At 42.8% G+C, this 21,831-nt stretch overlaps 1 protein-coding gene across 1 annotated transcript in view; it reads left to right on the forward strand.

Annotated features, from left to right (window-relative positions):
• The first annotated feature begins 1,447 nt into the window (after positions 1-1,447).
• The window catches only part of LOC137380688 (hyaluronan-binding protein 2-like), a 74,678-nt gene continuing 54,294 nt past the window's right edge, over positions 1,448-21,831 (forward strand). Inside the window, exons 1-2 of the mRNA XM_068052941.1 lie at positions 1,448-1,575; positions 2,502-2,520. Of these exons, the coding sequence (XP_067909042.1) occupies positions 1,507-1,575; positions 2,502-2,520 (88 nt within the window). The 5' untranslated portion in view covers positions 1,448-1,506. The remainder of the gene's footprint in view (positions 1,576-2,501; positions 2,521-21,831) is intronic.

The following is a 21,831-nucleotide window of genomic DNA, read 5'->3' on the forward strand; positions in this document are numbered from 1 at the left end:
TCTCCTTAGAAGGGCTCAGAAGAATTCACGCCAGCTAAGAACTGGCAAACTGGCATGATCTCCCCCAGCGACCCTACAAATGGGCCCAAACCTTTACTAGGCAATCAATCTTACATGGAAGCAGAAGATTATAGAAATGAAGTTCTTTGTTGAACTCTTGTTGGGTCTTAGCTTCACCATCTGGCCAGCAGTTCAGGGAGGGCTTCAACCAAGCTATGAAAGTTCCACCTAATTGCTGCAATCAGGCATCAGTGGACAAGCTGCACATGTGTCAATGGAATAGGAGCCCAGGAATGTCAGAGTTAAAAGGTATAAGCACATGAACACACATTATGCTCCCATCGAATAGTGGGTCTACCAGTTGGAGATGTGCAACTTCAACAGAAGCAATTGTTCTCCCACTATGATCAGACATTTGAGAGCAATTGATAATGTAATATGTATATTTTGAAGATGTAAAATCTTACCAATAATGCATCAACATTCATTCTGCAGACTGAATCAATCTGTTGTTCAGGCAAGACCATTCTGAAACTGAGTGACTTACATTGTTTGACAGTTTCAAGCTCGAGTGGAATTTATAGTAATTTGGGAACAAAATTGTAAAAGATTGAAAAACAGCCAATTTAGTTCAGTTTGGGGGATTCACCTCACCCCACCCCATCTGTTCAATGATCAGCTGAAACTTTCAGTCCATAGGCAGTAACTGTTTGCCTCTGAGTTAATCCCATTCTGCTGAAAGTGTGCAAGTGCTGCCAGTGAGAAGAGGGGTGGGCTCAGCTGTGACGAACAGCTGTCTGTTACCAGCTAACACACCTAAAGTTGCCATTTTAACTGTGGGTGATGGTGCCAAACATGTGACAAGGAATTGGCTGCCCACTATACACCACATCCAAATATCCTTTCCATCAAAGTCAATGTAACAGAAAATCAGATGTGATGTATAACAGACAGCCAATTTAATATTGCCTCTTTTACATCAACACCCAAAGTTAAAATAACCCCCTAGAGTGGATGCTTGGATGAGGTGCTAGTGAGTCACTCTCAGCCATGATATTATATATGAATCAATGCATTCACTAGAGGAAGAAAAATGAGGCAAAGTCAAGAGAAAAAACTTAAATGAATCACTTATTCTATATTCTGAACACATGTTATGCCATTTAAGGAGCTGGATTGGGTCCTTTTACTTATATATCCTTGATTATGATCAAACAACAATTCCTAAACATATATTCTAACTGGGAGGTCCATTGTGAAGTAGTTCAGCTGAAAAGATTATTTTTTAGCCATTACATTTATTTAAGCAACTCTACTAATTTCAAGTTTTTTGCCATTTTTACCAATGTCAAAGTTTTTTGCCTCCTTAAATTATCTATGTTTGAAGACTGGTTAATAACTTCTAGTATGTTCATATGACCCTGCTCTTGTGCCGATGTGTTGTAATATAAATAGCAGAAAGTCAAATGTCCAGAGTGAAGCATAGTACTTCCAAATCTTTGAACTATGCCAAAAGCAATAGCTTGGTCAATTATCAGGTGCTTTTTCATCTGGCTGGCTGCAGTGTCATATTCTGTAAGTAAGCACTTTATACACAGTTTTAAAATGTATAACTACTATATTTTTGTTTAAAGTAGAATCACAAAAAGAGTATTCTTAGCAACTTGTTTTATGGATGCGTAACTCCAGGATTAAAATGATTACACATAACTTTTCAGTTTCTATAGTATAGTTAAAAATTGTGCAAGTTGTAAAATGTCATTTACCCATTCACTACAAAACCATTGATGAAACATCCTTTCCTTTATGTTGCTTCTTTTTCTCTCCATTTCATTATTGCGCACTTGGACTGGCACTTTTTCTTTATGATTTCTCTGTTCAGTAAACTCTCTATTCTTTTCATTAGGCCTCTGGGTTACAAGATATCGTTTACTTGCTATGAGTTCTAGGTAAATGATGTCATGCTGCTTTTATAGTTCCTGCATAGAGCCTATTCCCCATTATATTGTTTTTATTTGAAGTAATAAAAGCGATGTCGTGGAGGCAAGCTTTACAAGAACCAGCTGAGAAAAGGTCATAGTAATTTTCAATATATATAAAAGGAACAGCAAGGAATTAATTTCTCCTTTAACTAAAATATGTTTTGTCTTAAAGGGACATTGTCAGTGTTGAGACTTTGTTTACAAATTTCACCCAAATGATGGACAAATCTAACAGTGTAATTGCTGACACAGTGATGTCATCATGTCATTACATCAACAATTCCATTTCACTGTGAAGGCATTTAAATTGTAAATGGAAAAATCTGCACTGTTATAGTTTGTACTGTAGTCAATATAATTTAGGTTGGAGCATGAAACTACCTTAAATAGCAGACTTTTCTCAGCAAAATGTTCCAGAGACTTAACTTGTCCAAAAGTTTCCAAACACACTTTTTAAAGTCATGAATGCCCCTTTGTACAGTTCAGTGGATTCACATATAGCTTTATTTTTCTCCACAGAAAGTCTATGGTGACCATGGTAAGTGTTTTTTTAAACTACATATATACACAATGATAGTCAACGTTAAAGTTATGTTTAATGAAGAATTGGCAATTGGTTGAGTGGTTCATAAAATTCTCTAATAAAATTGCACAGTGTACATCATTTGGATAATAGTAGCATTGAGATGAAAAGTAGAAATGTGACATACACACAGACAGGAATTTTCACAGCAATTTAATAGAATTTTAATATGAGTAAATTTAAAACTGGTCTAGAATTGAATCTTGTAAAAGGGGCCTACCTTTTAGCTGGCAGTGAGTTTACTGCCTCATTAGCAGTAGCAGTAAGTTCCTGCGCAGTACCACACAGGTTAACATTCCTATGGGCATTTTATGTAAATCAGGCAAGTTAGTATTAATTGACCCCCATCCCTGGTTTTCTATATTTAATGGAGGGATATTAAAGCCCACATTATGCATTGTTCTCAGGAATAATGTATTTCTTTCTTAAACCCTCTACCATTCTCCCCTCCCCATTCCTTCCTCCCAAGAAATGTCTTATTTTAGTGCGACAGGGCTTCAGTTGCATCATTTTCTGCAATCACAGGCAATACCATTTGTTCCTTAAAAAATACAAAGTTGCTTTCCAGATAATTGTCCTCATTTTACCATCGGCAGAAAAATATTTTTAATTTTAAAATACCTGATTTCTCAATATATGGCTCTGATTGGCCAACAGGAAGTAGCTGGCAGAGTCCTTGACTAATGGCACAGTTCCAACAGCAGTGAACAATGCTCTAATTCTTAATGAATGCTGCCAGTCCAGATGTTCTGAAGATCAGATTACAACAAGTCGTAGTGATATTGCCAACCATAACGTTTCTCAATTAGCACAAAGAACAAATCAATTGCCTTGCATGTGTCAACATTTGAAAAAAAAAAATCTTGGGATGAGGTTGGCTCTGACAAGACTGCTTCTATTCTTTATCCCTAGTTGCCTTAGTTGAGAAGGTGCTGGTAGGGTTCCGAAGAAGGGTCACTGACCCGAAACGTTAACTCTGCTTCTCTTTCCACAGATGCTGCCAGAGCTGCTGAGTGATTCCAGCATTTCTTGTTTTTATTTCAGATTTCCAGCATCCGCGGTATTTTGCTTTTACTTTTCCTTTTACTGTTGCACTCCTTATGATGACGGTGCTTCCATAATACTATTAGATGGAAAATTCCAAGATAGAGACATAACAATGAAGAAATGTTGAAAAATATCTAAGTCAGGATGATGTGACTTGGCAGGGAACTGATGGTGATCCCACAACATTGCTGCTCTTGTCCCTTTTGGTAGTAAAGGTGACAGGACAGGCATCCATGTCTGGATCAAGGCTATGACAAGGTTAGGGGCCAAGTGGTTCTGGTAGACCCCAAACTAAGCATCAGCAAGCATGTTATTGGTAAGTAGATGCATATGTTGCCTACGTGGTGCACCGTTCCTTCTCTATTACGGTTGCTGCAATTCCAACCTATTATTCAATGAAACTTACTCTACCAAGCAATAATATGGTATGTATATCTTACGTGTGGAAATTACTAGTCATGAAGAATGACAAAAGCTGGACATACAAAAGGTTGTTGGAATATGATACATGGTCCCCTACTCAAATACACTTCAATGAGTAATTTACATTGATTGTATGCACAGTGCATTAGTCAGCCTGGTGTAAGCAGTGGACATAACATTTCAATTAGTATGACTCATTTCAACAATAAGTACAAGCCCCTTGTATGGATTCAATTATTTAATGATAGGACTTTTTTGAGTGTAACTAATAACATAAGCCATGGAATTATGTTAGGAGGTTTTGTAAAAAGAGAAAGTTGAAGAAAGAAATGGGAGATTGGGTTACGTTTAGATGGGAACTACAAACAAACTGGTCAGACCTCTCCCCTGAACAGTTAATAAATCCCTTCAGCTGCCCACAAATAACTTCAAGCAGCTTCAGACAAAGTGGCTTCACGTTGAATGGCAGCCAACTGTGCTTCAGTCACACCCTGACTGGAATTTCCTGTAGGGAGAGTCGCCTAGAAATTTGATTGTGCCCATAAATGAGTGTGCTGGGGCTGGTGTGTGCAATGCACTCGCCTGTTACTGATGTCCCAAGCAAGGTGGAATGTTTGCTTTGCCTGTTCATTATCATGAGTTAGGTGTACAGCCAGCACTGCACTATTCATGGCTGCACATCTGTCTGGGGACCGGAAATTGGGCATCGCTGATGCCATTTAAAGGTAGCCAGTAACTCTTAAAGGGGAGGTGCAGATAATAAGGAAGCATTTACGCACAGCGAATTGGCTGCAGCATGTTCTGAGGGAGCATCATGGTATTCTGGATCTGCCTTGGAATCCCTGATGCAGGCAGTGGACAGCAGGACAGAATTCCTCTTTACCCCAAGGGGGCAGAAAGATCTCCAGGCAACACCTCTACTGCCAATGGAAAGACATCCCAGAAGAGGTCAAAGCCAGTGACTCAGCTCTCAGGACGTGGCTGCAATGCAGGAAGAAGTTCAGTGACTTCACCAGAGTTGCGCAGGTAACAATACTGCTCTCTTACTCTCCAACTGCACTACTCACAACACTCCCTCTCCTGTTTTCCTTCACTCTCCTACAATCACTGCACCACACTGCACTCCAGCTCCTAAGATGCACACTCACCACTATTGCAACGCTCACTTCCCGTAACTCACAACAGATTCACAGCAACCCAGTTATTCATCCATGAGTGGTACATTCTCTAAACACCTCACAAGACTGTCACTAATACATTCCCTTCTTACTTGAAGAAAAAGATCACCCACAATTGCAGACAGCATGCTGCCAGGGGAGGTCGAGCCTGCCTGCGCACCTTCTCCCTCCTTGAAGAAAGTGTGCTTGCCATCATGGGCAACAGCAGAATAATGGCTGTGGTGACTTGCAACGCTGGAGGAGCTGTCACTCATGGTTACTTCATACCTTATCCTCTTTTTTTCCTCCTTATTTCTATCTTGGCCTACACACTCTGCATGGTAAACAGCAGGTGCTTTCACCAGCCACTTCTCTCTGTTCTCCTTTTGTCCTAAAAGCTAACCATTGTCACTCTCATTTCAGGTACTGGAAACATGCACATATCTCTGTAACTTGAGAAAGAGGAGGCCTGCCCTCCTGATAATGAAGCATCACTTGATCTCACTCTTCCAAGCACCAACTCAGATACTGGGTACCACACATACTTTAGGCACTAGGCCAGAGGAGGGGTCTTCACATGGTGAATCAGCAGTGATGTGTGTAGGAGTAGGGCAGAGGAAACAGATGCCATGGGTTCTACCTCACTGGAGGATGAGATCATACAGTAGGAATGCTGCAGAACACTCAGATGCTGCGTTCAAGGGTCCAGCCTACCAAAGACTGATAGGCATATACCAGGAAATGCACGGTGTACTGGGCAGCCTAGCAATGAGCTTGCACACGATATTGCAGAGCATGAAGGAGTCCAGCTCCAATTTCTGTTAAGGCTTTATGCAGAGCATTGATACAGCTCTGTCTAACATGGACAGGGAGGTCAACTCTAGTTACACAATAGTGACACCCACTGTTACGACCAGGTGAGAAAGGGGTCTAGGGGCTCCCTCTCCGCCTTTGCCTGGTTTACCCGTAACAGGGTTTAATTTTTAAAAACACCATGTTTTTAGCTCCCCTCAGTGAATCCTTGTTCACTGCTCGCCAATTGTAAGGCCAAGAAATCAATCAGACAGGTTTTCTTAGATTTAAACAAGAAAGGTGGAAGTTTATTAATCTTAAACACTAATTCGGTTAACGACTATGAATACGCGACGTGACCACGCTAGCATGCATACGTGATAAACACACACACAGATAGAGACATAAAAGTAGAAAGAATTAAGGGAAAAAGTTTGAAGCAATAGCTGGGGTTTGTTTACTGTCCTTTGAGTTCGATGTAGAGTCTTTGATTACAGGTAAATCTTGCCGTTTCGTTGGGGCCCAGTGGACGCTTTCAAACTTGTTTCGATGTAGTAGTCTTCTCTTTTAAAGTTTAAGTGTCTTCAATGGATGTGGACATCAGTGAGAGAGAGAGAGAGAGAGAGGCTTTCTTCTTCCAAGTTCAGTTGCAATCTGCAATCTCTGTCTTCAAACTGTCCTGTGAGCACAATTCAAAACTCCAAGTTGGCCAGCAGGTTAGTCATGTGACTAACCCCTTATTTGGGAACAACCACAGCGGTTTTTGGATTCCAAAGCTCTCGATGAGGGATGGGGGTGGTGGGGGTTGGGGGTTGTGGGGGGGCGTGGTGTAGTGCTGTCTCTTACACCGACAAGATAGGGATCACCGTTGCCCAGACCAATCTCTGTTAACTGAATCAGTGAGCAATTCTTTTGACTCTAAGCTCTGTCTCTTAGTATGCAAATGCTTTTCCAGCCACTGCTGATCTCTTTAAACAGTCAGCTCTTCACACCAGCAATAGTTTAAAATTAATGTTCATCCAGGCAAGTGGAGAGTATGCCATCACACTCCTTACTTATGCCTTTCAAATGGTGAAAAGGCTTTGGGGAGTCAGGAGGAGAGTTACTCGCTGCAGAATTCCCAGCCTCTGACCTGCTCTTGTAGCCGCAGTATTTAAACGGCTGGTCCAGTTCAGTTTCTTATTAATGGGGTAACCGCCCAGGATGTTGATTGCGGAGGCTTCAACCATGGTAATGCCATTGAATGCCCTGGGGATAGATGGTTAGACTCTCTGTTGTTGGAAATAGTCATTGCCTGGCACTTATTCAGCTTAAATGGTTGCTTACCACCTGGCTGTTGTATAGGTCTCGTTGCATTTGGGCACAGACTGCTTCAGTATCTGAGAAATTCCGAATGTAACTGAACACTGTGCAATCATCAGCAAATATCCCCACTTCTGACCTAATGATGGAGAGAAGGATGAAGCAGCTGAAGATGGTTGGGCCGAGGACACTGCCCTAAGGATCTCCAGCAGTGATGTCCTAAGGCTGAGACAAACACAATCATTTTCCTTTGTGCGAGGTATAAATCCAGCCAATGGAGAGTTTTCCCCCTGAATCCTATGGTTTCAATTTTACTTAGGCTCCTTGGTGCCACAAACGGTCAAATGTTGCCTTGATATCAAGCATAGACTCTCACTGGCACTTTCTTGAGGGCAACTACGGATGTGCAGCATGTGTTGGCCTTTCCAATGACACCCGCATCCCATGAAAGAATAAAACAAATAAGAAGTAAGAGCAGGAGTAGGCTATGTGGCCCCATGAGCTAGCTCCATCATTCAATAAGATCATGCCTGAACTTTTACATCAAATGCACTTTCCTGCCCAATCTCCATAGCCCTTGGTTCTCTTTGTGCCCAAAAAATTATCAATCTCAGTATTGAATATACTAATCAACTAAGTATCCACAGCTCTCTGGAGTAGAGAATTCCAAAGATTTACAATCTTCACAGTAAAAACATTTCTGCTCATCTCACTCCTAAATGGCTGATCCCTTATCATGAGACTATGACCCTAGTTGTAGACTGTCCAGCCAGAGGAAACAACCTTTCAGCATTTACCCTGTCAAGCCCTCTAAGAATCTTATACATTTCAAAGAGATCACTTCTCATTCTTCTAAACTCCAGAGAGCCTATTCTACTCACTCTCTCCTCATTTTCCTTTGTGTGAGGTATAACTCATAGAACAGCCCTCTCATCCCAGGGAACAATCTAGTGAACCATTGTTGCACACCCCTCTAAGGCAAGTATATCCTTCCTTAGATAAGGAGACCAAAACTGTATACAGTACTACAGGTGTGGGGTCTCCCCAAAGCCCTACATAATTGCAGCCAAACTCCCATATTATACTACACCCCCCTTGCAATAAAGGCTAACATACCATTTGCCTTCCTAATTGCTTGTTGTGCCTGCATGTTTAATTTTCGGTGACTCGTGTACAAGGGTCCCTAAATCTCTCTGAATACCAACATTTATGACTTTCTCACCTTTTAAAAAATACTCTGCTTTTCCATTCTTCCTACAAAAGTGGATAAATTCACACTTTCCACATTATATTCCATCAACAATATTCTTGCTCAATCACTTAAACCAGTCTATATACCTTGCAGCCTCTTTTCACCCTCCTCACAGCCTACTTTCCCACTTAGCTTTGCATTATCGGCAATCTTGGATACATTATACTCAGTTCTCTCATCTAAGTCATTGATATAGATTGCAAGCAGCTGAGCCCCAAGTACTGATTCCTGTTGCACTCCACTAGTTACATCCTGCCATCCCAAAAAATTACCCATTTATTCTTATTCAGTCCATTAACCAATCCATGCTAATATATTACACCAAACCCATAAGCCTCCAATCTTGTTTGGCACCTTATTGAATGCCTTCTGAAAATCCAAATATACTACATCCACTAGTTCCCCTTTATCTACCCTGCTAGTAACATCCTCAAAAAATTTAAATAGATTTATCAAACACTATTTCCCTTTCATTAAAACCATGTTGACTCTGCCTAATCATACTGATTTTTCAAGTGCTCTATTACCACATCTTTAAAAGTAAACTCGATGATTGAGAAGGCGGCTAATGGGGCAGTAATTGGCTGGATTAGATTTATCCTGCTTTTTCTTCTTGTAGCTATACTATGTTACATTTTTGTGTTGTACTGGACACACCAATCACACAGACAACATCAGTGATTCCAAAAATTAGGTTATTTTATTCAAGGTACTAACTTACACAGCAATGCTGGGAAGGTGCTTTACATTGTTGTTCCTTTAGCTGCTTGCCTCAAGTGTTTGGAGGTCACAAAATGCATCACATCCTGCAATGTCTGCAATGGTCGCGTTTGACGTGTCATGCAGCCGACGAATGATGGGGAATTTGGACAAATAGTCTGTCACAACCATGAAATCCTCTCAATGGACAGTGAAGAGATTGGTTGCAATTCTGGTCCATGGATGTGCAGGGACCTCATGGGGTAACAGAGGCTCCCTCTGAAGACTGGGCATGTGGACTTGGCATGCCTCACAATTCTTCATGGCTGTTTCAATGTCATGGTGTATTCCCAGCCAATAAACTGTTTCCCTGGCCAACTGTCTTGTACAGTCTATACTCATGTGTGCTTGATGCAATTGTTGTAAGATGTCCTGCCTCAGAGATTTCAGCACAAGTACTTGTTTGCCTTTGAAGATGACACCCTGAGATATACCAAGTTCATCTCTTAATGGTCAAAATGATGGAATAATCTCTGCAAAATGCTGGAGAGACTCTTACCAGCCATCAATCAGGGTCTTCCAGAGCTGTTGCAGAGTGGTGCCATCAAAGTTGCTGACATTTGGACATGCCAAAACCCATGAGGTCAACATGTAGGACATCTTCGATTTCAGAGTCAATGAGATTGACCTGAAGGTCCAATGAAATGTCACTGGTTTTGGATTGTTTGGGTAGTTGACTCAATGTGTCAGATGTAATCATGATGCTAGCTGGCTTGTAGCGAATGTCACAGTCATAACCTTGAATTTTAATAAGCAGTCGTTGAAGTCGTGTTGACGCACTTGCACTTGTTAGCAGTTTCTGCCAGATCATCTCAAGGGGTTTGTGATCCGTTTCGACGATGAATCTTTTCCCAAAGAAATAAGTATGGAAGCACTGAATCCAAAGGTGTTACGACCAGGTGAGGAAAGGGCCTCAGGCTCCCCTTTTGCCCCTTTCCTGGTTTGGCTGTAACAGGGATTTTCTTTTAAAACACAGTGATTTTAGCTTCACCCCAGTGAGTCTTTGCTCACTGCTTACTAATTGCAATTGTAAATGAACCAATCAGACAGGTTTTCTTTAGTTTAAACAAGAAAGATGTAAGTTTATTTAGCTTACCACGCTAACCCGGTTAAAATTACTAAAATACGCGACCATGCTCGCATGCACACGAGATAAACGCACACACACATATAGATACAGAGGGGAAGAAAGAATTTGGGTGGGGGGGTGGGTTGAAGTAGAGTTGGCAATAAATGGAATTGAGTCACTGTCTTTTGTGTTTGATGTAATGTACTTGATTGAAGTTATGGTCTTTGCTTTCTCGCTGGGGCCCAGTGCACAATTTTAAGCTTGCTTCTCTGGTACCAGAAGGCCGAAGAGAGGTTTCAATTGTCTTCTTGGTGGTCGCCTGTAAGGTTCTGTAGTCTTGAGGCTTACACTGCCACTGTGGTTTCCCTGGGACTTTGCTGGCGAGAGAGAGAGAGAGAGGTACTTTCTTCTTGGAGTTCAGTTGCAGTCTGTTACCTTTCAGTGAGGCACAATTCAAACTGTCCCCAGTTTGGCCAGCAGGTAGGTCAGATGACCATCTCTTTGTGTGAAACCGCAGCTTCTGGGAGGGTTGTTGATTTCAAAGTTCTCCAGTCACACTCGGTGGGATGTGGAGTTCTGGCTTTTACACAGTCAAAGAATGTTGATTATCACTATTGCCCAGACCAATCTTGTTAACTGAATCAGTGAGCACTTCCATTGTCTCTCAATTCAACTGTCTCTCAGAATGCAAATGTGCAACTATGTTTTCAGCTGGTCAGCTCTGTTGGTTTTTTTAAACAAGTTATGTGCAATGTCCAGTAAAAAAGTTTCTGTTGTGTCCCATATGTCAAAATTAATTTCTTTCCATTTGGCAGGTGTGATTTCCGTCACACCTCCACCTCTCACAGAATGAAATGCGACATTAGGGGGGCATTTCATTATAAGTTAGAAGGAAGAAAAAATACAGGAAAGCACACATGCCTTACTCTCATTCATTCTCATTCATTCAGGAATCAAAGAAAATGGTTTCAGCCTGTCTTTTCTTCATAGCCGTTTTGCCTTCTTCATAGCCCGTCCGCCCGTTTTCCTTGAGGTGGGTCTAAGATACATATGTGTTGCCCAAGGGGTTTAAAGTTTCTTCACTATCAGCCTGCAATACATTGGGAATGGAAATCCCAATAAATGTGTGATTTTTGGGGAGGTTTGGGGTTTGCACATTTCCATGATTGTCTAGGGTGCCTTTCTTCCTGTTAGGGTCTGCAGGGGGATGGTTAGATTTAATTAGCTCTGGGAGAGTCATGCAAGTGCTGTTCACTTCAGGGTATTTGTTGGTTCCCTTTTCTCCTGACTGTGGGGAAGGATTCTTTGCTAATCTTCCCTTTGTCCTCTGGGACACTCCTGCTTCCAGGTATATGTCCAAATTCAACTGCATGTCCCTGCGGCACTTCGACTAGAGTGAGTGCATCACACTCACTGTTTCTCTATCCTTTTGAGGACTTTCTTTGTCCCTGCAGATTTCTGCAAATGCTCTTAGCAGCTCCGGTAAGGTGTGTCCGCTGTCTGCATTTACATAGGAGTATGTGGGGTCTAATTTTTCCAACACTTCAGGATTGGCTGACTGGACAGTAGGGGTTTTCATTTGGGAAAACTCCCAGACCTCCTTTAACCTGTCCTCTTCGACCTTTTGCCCCCTTCCTCTCTAACTCTCTGCCAGACCTGTGCTTGTTTGTCCCTTTTTGTTCTCGGCGGTGGCCCCTTACAATTCACCAACCCTCTGCTGAAGGGTTCTCCAACTCCAAACACCAGTACAGGAATTAGGGGTGCAGATTTCACTGTGGGTTGGGGTTTCTCCTCGACCTGGCATATGTGGCAACTCCTACAGTATTCCACCAAATTGTTGTGGAGTTTTGGCCATTCAAACTGCTGCCTTATGCGGACTTTGGTTTTTCATATACCAACATGCACAGCCATTGTAATCTCATGGGGCCCTCTTAATATTTCTTTACGGTACCTCTGCGGCATCATTGACCAGTGAACCACTGTCCACTCTTTGTCCTCAGCTCTGTGAGGGAAACTCTACGTCCTCATCAGTACCTCATTCTTTAAATAGTAGCAATCAGGGACTCCATCTGCTTCAATTTCAGTTTGGGCAGCCTGTGCTAACTCTCTCAATACTGGGTTGGCTCACTGAGCCTCAGCTAGGGAAGATCTATCTAATCCATTCCCAGCTCCTCTAACTTTCCAAGAAAGTTTCAGACAGACAGACCACAGGGTCATCTTTCTGCAGTGCCATTTCAGTCTCCTCTGAGGGAGCTGGTTTGGTCATGGCCCCATTCACTACATATTCAGGGGAACTGCAGAGGACTGTCTCCTGCCACTACCCTGTCTCCTTGACCTTCTTCGGTCTCTCTTCACTACTGGGGAAGCTACCACCTTTATCCCACCAGATCATTACCTAGGAGCAGGTTAACCCCATCCACAGACAAACCGGGGACAATCCCTACGGCCACTGGTCCCAAAGCTAGGTCACACTCCTAGTGCACCCGGTGTAAAGGTACGGGCATACACTGCCCTCCAATATCATTTACTATCATCCTCTCATTTACTGCACTCTCTGGGGGAAAGGTCATGCCTTTTAGCAGCAAAAGGGATCTTGTGGCCCTGTGTCCCTGAGGATTACTATGGGTTTGCTTGCCCCACTCGAGGGATATGGAGTTACTCTCCCTGTGGATACAAAATCCTGATAGCTTCAGGGATCTCATTAGATTTTCCTGCACCCGCAGCAGTATTTTTTCTGGGTCTTACTGCTGCTGCAGTTAAAGCCACAGCCTACTCAGCTGCAGTTTCCATCAGGGTCCCTTCTCCTGTACTGAGTGGGTGTGCCCTGATTAACCCTACAGGCTTTCCCCATAGTTTCCAGCAGTCATCTCTTAGACCAGCCTTATTACAATGGAAACACACAGGCCCCCGGGTCTCACTCCTACTTACAGTACTATCCTTTTGGCTGGAGGAGAGCCCCATGTGTGTCCAAATTTTCTTTCTCTCCCAGGACTGCTTGGGACTTATCACCTTCCCACCGTTTGTCCTTTACGGATTTGTAGGGGTGACTAGGAAAGGTTTTCCCCTGGGGAACCGACTTGTATGTTAGAGCAAACTCATCTGCCAGAACTGTGGCTTGCCTCTCACTATGCACTTTTTATTCCTCCACATGGGTCTTTATAGAGAGGGGGAGAGAGTTTTTAAATTCCTCGAGTAAAATCACCTCTCTAAGGTTTTCATATGTGAGCCATACTTTACGAGTCCTCAACCACTGGTCAAAAGCCAGCTGCTTACTTCTCTCAAACGCCAAGTAAGTTTGATCAGCTTGTTTCCAGAGGGTTCAGAACTTCTGGCGGTAAGTTTCCGGTACTAGCTCATATGCCCTGAGGATAGCATTTTTAGTCAGTTAATAATTTTCTGAACTCTCATTTGGCAACAGGGAATAAACCTCATGGGCTTTTCCGGTTAACTAGCTTGGGTAGCAGGAGAGTCCAGCTCTCGGACGGCCATTTTAACTGCCTTGCAAGTTTCTCAAAAGTTACAAAAAATGCTGCACATCTCCCTCATTGAATTTTGGAATCAATTGGGAACATTTTAAAAACTCAGCACACAGCCCCGCACTACTTGTATTCTCCATGTTGGCCAGGCTTTCACTGGGGTTACTCTGTTGCCCCCTAGCTAACTCAAGCCACCTCAGCTCGCTTTCCTTCTGTTCCTTCCATAAATTTCTTTCTCTTTCTCTCTCCAGTGCTCCTTTCTCTCTCTCTTCTCTCTCCCTTTCTCTCTCTCCTTCCCTGTCTTCTAATGCAAGTTTCCCCTATTCCAATTGTATCTTTGCAATATTATCCTGTCTGACTCGAATTCTAACCCTGCCTCTGATTCTTCAGATTCAAGAGAAAACTGGTTGGTCATTAGACTTAGGAGTTCCGATTTCCAAGCTTTGGCACAAAAAGTGATCCCACACTGCTCAGCCACGTTCCTAAAATCCTCCATAGATAGTGCCTTTAACTTATCCCAAGTTACTTCACCCTGGCTTGAGGAGGTACGGGCTTTGGTTGCGGACATGTTAGTACCCTAGCACACACAACCACAAGAAAACCTGTATTGAAGTCTTCTCTCTATTTTTGATTGGGATCAATTTGATTTCCCACTTCCAATTTCTCGTTTGTCTGTGGGTCTAATCCAGATGCTAACCCCCAAATTTCTGTTACGACCAGGTGAGGAAAGAGTCTCAGGCTCCCCTTTTGCCCCTTTCCTGGTTTGGCTGTAACAGGGATTTTCTTTTAAAACACAGTGATTTTAGCTTCACCTCAGTGAGTCTTTGCCCACTGCTCTCTAATTGCAATTGCAAATGAACCAATCAGATAGGTTTTCTTAGGTTTAAACAAGAAAGATGCAAGTTTATTAACCTTACCACTCTAACCCAGTTAAATTTACTAAAATTTGCAACCACGCTCGCATGCACACGAGATAAGCACACACACAGATATAGATACAGAGGGGAAGAAAGAATTGAGGTGGGGGGGGGGGGTGGAAGTAGAGTTGGCAATAAATGGAATTGAGTCACTGTCTTTTGTGTTTGATGTAATGTCTTTGATTGAAGTTAAAGTCTTTGAGTTCTCGCTGGGGCCCAGTGCACAATTTTAAGCTTGCTTCTCTGGTACCAGAAGGCCGAAGAGAAGTTTCAATTGTTTTGTTGGTGGTCACCTGTAAAGTTCTGTAGTCTTGAGGCTTACACTGCCACTGTGGTTTCCCTGGGACTTTGCTGGAGAGAGAGGCGGAGAGAGAGGTACTTTCTTCTTGGAGTTCAGTTGCAGTCTGTTACCTTTCTGTGAGGCACAATAGAAACTGTCCCCAGTTTGACCAGCAAGTAGCTCATGTGACCATCTCTTTATGTGAAACCGCAGCTTCTGAGGGGGTTGTTGATTTCAAAGTTCTCCAGTCACACTCGGTGGGATGTGGAGTTCTGGCTCTTACACAGACAAAGAATGTTGATTATTATGATTGTTCAGACCAATCTTGTTAATTGAATCAGTGAGCACTTCCATTGTCTCTCGATTCAACTGTCTCTCAGAATGCAAATGTGCAACCATGTTTTCAGCCGGTCAGCTCTGTTGGTTTTTTTAAACAAGTTATGTGCAATGTCCAGTAAAAAAGTTTCAGTAGTGTCCCATATGTCAAAATTAATATGTTTCCTTTCGGCAGGTGTGATTTCCGTCACACTAAGATTAACATTTCCCACCCAATGTTTGTACAATAAGTTTGGGGATTTGAGAGGTTCTTCGATGCGAATGCAATTGGCTTTCATTTTTGAAGAATGCATGCTGCAATGCCCTTTTCAGACGCATCAACTTCTAGCGTGGTCACTTCTGATGGGTCATAGAATTGGAGTGTCGACAGACTTTCTGTCAGTGATTACTTGAGGTCATCAAATATGTGTTGATGATCTTCAGTCCTCACCAATGGAACTTCCTTCTTCAAGAGGTTGCAAAGAGATGAAGATTTGTGAGGGAAATTTGGGATATAAGGTGATATGAAGTTTAATAAGCCTAGGCAACATTGCAGATCTAGCTTGTCTTTCGGTTTTGGCATTGCAGTGCTGTCCTTCAGCTTGGCAGGGTCAGGATGGATGCCTTTATCTGAATAGATGGAGCTGAAGAAATTAATCTGCTTAATGTTGATGTTGCACTTGTGATTGTTAAAAATGAGCCCCTCTCAGCATGCTGCTTCCAGGAGATGTAAGTTATGCTCTTGCTTCATTCTGCCAACAACAGCAATGTCATCTGCTGTACAGATGCACACTGAGATCTCGCATGTGATGCGGCCCGTATGTTGCAGAAGAAGTCTTTATTAATGGCAGCCTTCGGAAGCAGTATCTTCTGAATGGAATGTGAAACGTAGTGAGTTCTTGGGATGTCTTCGCCAAGTGAACTGATCAGTACCCATTTTTGGCATCCACTTTGGAAAGAATTTAGCATTTGCAAACTTGGGGTTTAATTCCTCTAAGGTTGGGATCGTATGTGGGCATAGTTTCAGTGACACATTTAGATGTTTTGAGTCACGACAGACATGAATGGATCCATCTTTCTTCACTACACATGTGATGGAACTATACCAGTCGGTGTGGTGCTGTATCTTTCGAATGATGCCGTCTTTTTCCACCTTATCCAGTTCGATCTTTAGTTTTGTTTGGACATGGATGCTGCATTTGCATAGAGGATCAAAACTGTGTTGCCCTTAAAACTGCTAATCTTGTCGAACCTGTCTGGATAGAGTGAGGTTACGTCGGCCACAAAAGGCTTGTCCTTTTGGTTAGTAGGCTTAGCATTCGTGTCAATGCTGTGGATTGTCACCAGTGTGAAATCTCCCCATGCTGGTAGGCCTGCAATTGATGGACCTGTGGTATCCACAATGTAAAAAGTTTGGGTTAACCAGGGTTATTTGCACTCGAATGTAATGGATCCCAAGGACAGAATCGCTGAACCATTGTACACCCTGACCTTGGGGGTGGTCGCTTGTGCCATAGTTTGCCATTGCCGTGGATGCAGGCTGTTCAGGATGCAGAGTGGTAGAATGTTGGTGCTCGCACCTGTATTGATCTTGGTCCAGAGCATGTGTTTGTCAGACTTTTTCAGGCAAATAATCTGGATGGTGGCAAAGGCTTCTGAAGGTCCCACCATGTCGATGCACTCTGTGACGTTAACCATATGAAATGCCTTCTCACTTTGTGTGGCAGTGAAGGTCATGCACACCTTCCAACCTTTCAGTTTGGCTGGTCATCTCGTGTATTTTCTGCCATTGGTATTTGGACTGTACCCTCTATCCATTGGGATCCTGTACTTGTCAAGCATCCGACTGTGGCTTGGCTTGGTGTGCCTTGGGTTTCTTGCATTGGCTTTTCCATTGCCCTCTGTTGCCACATGTCTTCAAATATCGTGGAAGGCAGACAGCTTCTTGGTGAATGCACAAGGCCACATCCCCAGATGGCTCACCCTGTTTGACTGTGCTGGCACGGTGTCAATAATAGATGAACTGCACAGGGTTTGCAGGTTCTGCCTGCGCATAAGGATAGCTTTGAACTTACGACCACTTCAAGCAAGGCGTCTAAATTGTAGCCTTTGGGTTTATCAAGGAGGTCTTCTTGGAATGCTTCAATGGAGGTGGAAGCTATCACAAGCTCCATAATCCTGTCAGCTAGATCAGCCTCAGAAAAATCACTGTCACGCCCCTTGTCTCTACATCAGCTCACGAACTGGTCTATTGTCTCCTTTGGCTGCTGCTGGAATGACATAAACTCGAGGAGGTGTATTCTGAAATCGAGCTTGACTTTCAACTGGTCTTCCAATGTGGACCATATTTTACTCGGGTTCTTTAAGTCATCCTCCGAAATACCGGATGTATTTAACCTGTATAGGCCTTCATTTCCAATGGCAATCTTGACTTAATTATTTGGCTATCTGGCTCAGAAATGGCCAAGTCAAGAAAACAGAGCTCCATTTGTTGGGTTCAGTTGTTTTTGTATTAGTAGCATTTTAGGGCATTCTACAGAAAGTCTTAGGCTCCGATAAAGGTTAACTAACAAGTCGTTATTATTTATAGTTACTATATACACTCTCCACAAGCCACCTAGGCTAACATCCTTCGTACTGCCATACCTTCTTCTTCTCAAGCCTATCGTACGTAACTGTTATATCATCACTCACTGTCTTCAGTATTAGCCCTTTACATCCTTATACGACATCTCCCCCCAAGTCTTTATCCAATATTTTTCCAAACATATATACGTTTATGACTTCTCAACTACTCTGTTCCCCACCCCCCCCCCCGCCCCCCACGCTCCCCACCCCCTACAAATCTTTACAGATTCAGTCTCATCGGAGGTTTGACAGCTCTCCCCAATCTCGTTCTAAGCTGCTTGGGATGATTAGTAGTCCTCATAGTAAGTCTGGGTTGCTGACTTGGTTTTTCATTTCTACAGGTTGTAGTATTCCATTTGGGTTTGTTCCTCTTCATCTGGATCTTGCTGCAACTGACTGTTGCTTTTGTGGAATAGGAATGATATTCCTCCGATTCCTTTGGATGTTCCCTTCATTTGTTTGTATAACATGCGATCGCTGATAGTCCTCATGTTTCTGGATTACTGTACCTTCTCGTTCCAGGTCACATATCCAAACTTTCTGATCATTGTTTAATTTGGGTAAGCTTCTCACTCAAAATCTCCTATTGTAGTTTTGGATTTGTTTCCTTCTGTAGGGGTTTTCTCTTTCTCAAACTTTATCATAGTCTTGAGTCTTCAATCCAGGCATCAATTGTTGAGGCAATACTGGAAGCTGTGTTCTTAACTTCCTTCCCATTCGTAATTCTGTTGGTGATAATCTGCACAGCAGTGGCATTGAACGATAAACTAAGAGTGAGATAGGAAGATCTTCATTTTTCTCGGGTAAAGATTTTATGGTTCTCACACCTCGTTCTGCCTTGCCATTGGACTGTGGATACCTCAGTAAGCTTGTAGGATTCTGAAAGCCCATCTTCACAGCAAACTGGGTAAAACATTCGTTTGCGAACTGTGGTCTGTTGTCTGATAATATTTCAACCGGAATCCCATGTGTCGCGAAGATGTCCGTAAAGATTCTGATAACTACCTCGGTGGTTATAGAATGTAATTGCAGAGTTCTATCCACCTGGAAAAGTAATCGATAATGATAATAAAAGCAAAATACTGCAGATGCTGGAAATCTGAAACAAAAACAAGAAATGCTGGAATCACTCAGCAGGTCTGGCAGCATCTGTGGAAGGAGAAGCAGAGTTAACGTTTCGGGTCAGTGACCCTTCATCGGAACTGACAAATATTAGAAAAGTCACAGATTATAAGCAAGTGAGGTGGGGGTGGGGCAAGAGATAACAAAGGAGAAGGTGCAGATTGGACCAGGCCACATAGCTGACCAAAAGGTCATGGAGAAAAGGCAAACAATATGTTAATGGTGTGTTGAAAGACAAAGCATTCGTACAGATTAGGTGTTAATACACTGAATATTGAACAGCAGCAAGTGCAAACCTGAAAAAAAACCTAAAAAAAACAGTGGGTAAGCAAACTGAACAAACTAAGATGAAATGAAATAAATGCAAAAAAAGATAGTAAAAAATGTAAAAAAGAATGTAAAAAAAAGGAAGAAAAAATAACTAAAAATGAAAGTAAAATGGGGGACTGCCATGCTCTGAAATTATTGAACTCAATGTTCAGTCCGGCAGGCTGTAGTGTGCCTAATCGGTAGATGAGATGCTGTTCCTCGAGCTTGCATTGATGTTCACTGGAACACTGCAGCAATCCCAGAACAGAGATGTGAGCATGAGAGCAGGGGGGAGTGTTGAAATGGCAAGCAACCGGAAGCTCAGGGTCCATGACTTCCCACCAAACATGAATAAATCCATGCTTAGCCTTTGCCAAAGTCTAGTTGGAAATTGGGTAGTCAAAAGCAGTTTGTGCTGTTCTAGCCTGTGTATCACGTATGTCTGACAGTTGTTCATCATGGTCTCAATATCCTCGTATATCCCAGGCTACCGTACCGAAGATTGTGCCCTCGCTCTGCACTTGATTATACCCAAATGGCCTTGGTGTAAATGATCTAAGATATCGGATCTCATTGAAGTAGGAATAACAATTCTGTCATTGTAAATTACTAAGTCATCAATTATGGTGAAGTATTTCCTATACTCATGGAACGTCTTCCTTTTTCTCCCTCCTGGATTTTCTTGTGCCACCCATGTGTACGATATTGTCTAATGCGAATACACTCTTCATCATTCTTCTGTGCTTGTCGTATTTCTCACAACTTCTATGTGCTTGCTGGCCAACTTAGAGAGTCATAGAGTTTTACAGCACAGAAACAGACCCTTCAGCCCAATGCACCTGTGCCGACCATCAAGCACCCGTCCAAAACTAATCCTACTTCCCCACAGTTGGCCCGTAGCCTTGTATGCTATGGCGTTTCAAGTGCTCATCTAAATACTTCTTAAATGCCTTGATTGTTCCTGCCTCTACCACCCCTTCAGGCAGTGTGTTCCAGATTCCAACCACCCTCTGGATGAAAACATTTTTCCTCAACTCCCCTCTAAACCTCCTGCCCTTACCTTAAATCTATGCCCCCCAACTTCTTGCAGCCCCCTGTGAATAGATGACATCTCTCCTCCTGCCCACCTCCTGCACAAAGGCCTCCAGTGCAGTGCCAGAAAATCTTCGAGCCTGTTCTCTGCCATGTTGTGCCATCCTTCTGTCTTTCCCAGGTCAAACTCACTTTTCCAATGACTTCCAGCACCTGCTCCAGCCAAAACGCTCCTCCACTTTAAGAGGTGCAGACTTGCTTTTAAACAGTGCAAGCTAACTTGGACTCATGCTGGCCTCTCACGATTTTGCAGCACTTGCTGATGCGTGTAGCCACTCAACAGCACGCTGAGCACTGGTTGCATGCTCCAATCATTTAAATGAGTAGGCAGCATGCAGTTTGTGTCCTGCCTGCATCGGAAGCAACAGATGTTGGTTAATGATACTTTGTGATCCCTGTGCCTGTTCACGGGTCTTCTCAAATTGTGCAACGATTAACTCTGTTTTTCTCTTTCCATAGATGCTCCCTGACCTGCTGAGTGTTTCCAGCATTTTCGGATTGGATTTTCAGCATCAGCAGTATTTTGCATTCATTTTTGAATCAATTTTTCCACTCTAATTAGACACCTCCTCATGCTATATACCATTCCCCAACTGTAAGAGCAGACAAGCCATGCGTTGCGAGTATGACTCTATGTCACATACAAAATTCATATCTTCCTCTGACGGATGATCTACAGTTGCCCTCGATAACGCATTGGCTGACAATTGGCAGGAATTGTTTACCTTTGTTGGCTTGACTTCAGCTACCTTCTCAATCAACTGCAATTCCAAGCATGCATTCCTGTTCAGTAAAGAAAATTCTTGATTGTGTAAGACGTATAAGGTTGTCTTCATTTATGCTGAAGAGTTGCTTAGAATTTGCCTTTTACTCGCAGTTGTGTCCCGCCTGGACCATGCAACTGTCGGTTGCAGGTAATGTCTATTCACCCATGGCTCTTAGTCAAACAATACCGTGACACTAGCCCGTGTCCAGCTGCGAGTAAAAGGAAAACTCCAAGCGACTCTTCAGCATAAAGGAAGGCTATGCGTGAAAGTCTTCTGCTTTGCACCTTTAAGCAAAGAAATTTTGCTGTGGCACATGTTCCCAGTTTTTCCACAATTAAAACACTCAGCTTTACTTGCTGGGCACTGCTCTCATTTGTGGGTCTTCTTGGCTCCATAATGTGGCAAGGTTTTCCTATTTCATACGCCTTCTCACATGTATGTTTTTTCTACTCCTCAAATTGTTTCCCTGGCTTTGGCTTAACCAGTTGGATGGGCATTGGACTCCTTCTCATCCACAGCTTGTATTCAGATTGTAGAATGTCCCTATTGTGTTTGCGAA

The sequence above is a fragment of the Heterodontus francisci genome, chromosome 20, assembly GCF_036365525.1.
Source record: "Heterodontus francisci isolate sHetFra1 chromosome 20, sHetFra1.hap1, whole genome shotgun sequence".
Lineage (NCBI taxonomy): Eukaryota > Metazoa > Chordata > Chondrichthyes > Heterodontiformes > Heterodontidae > Heterodontus > Heterodontus francisci.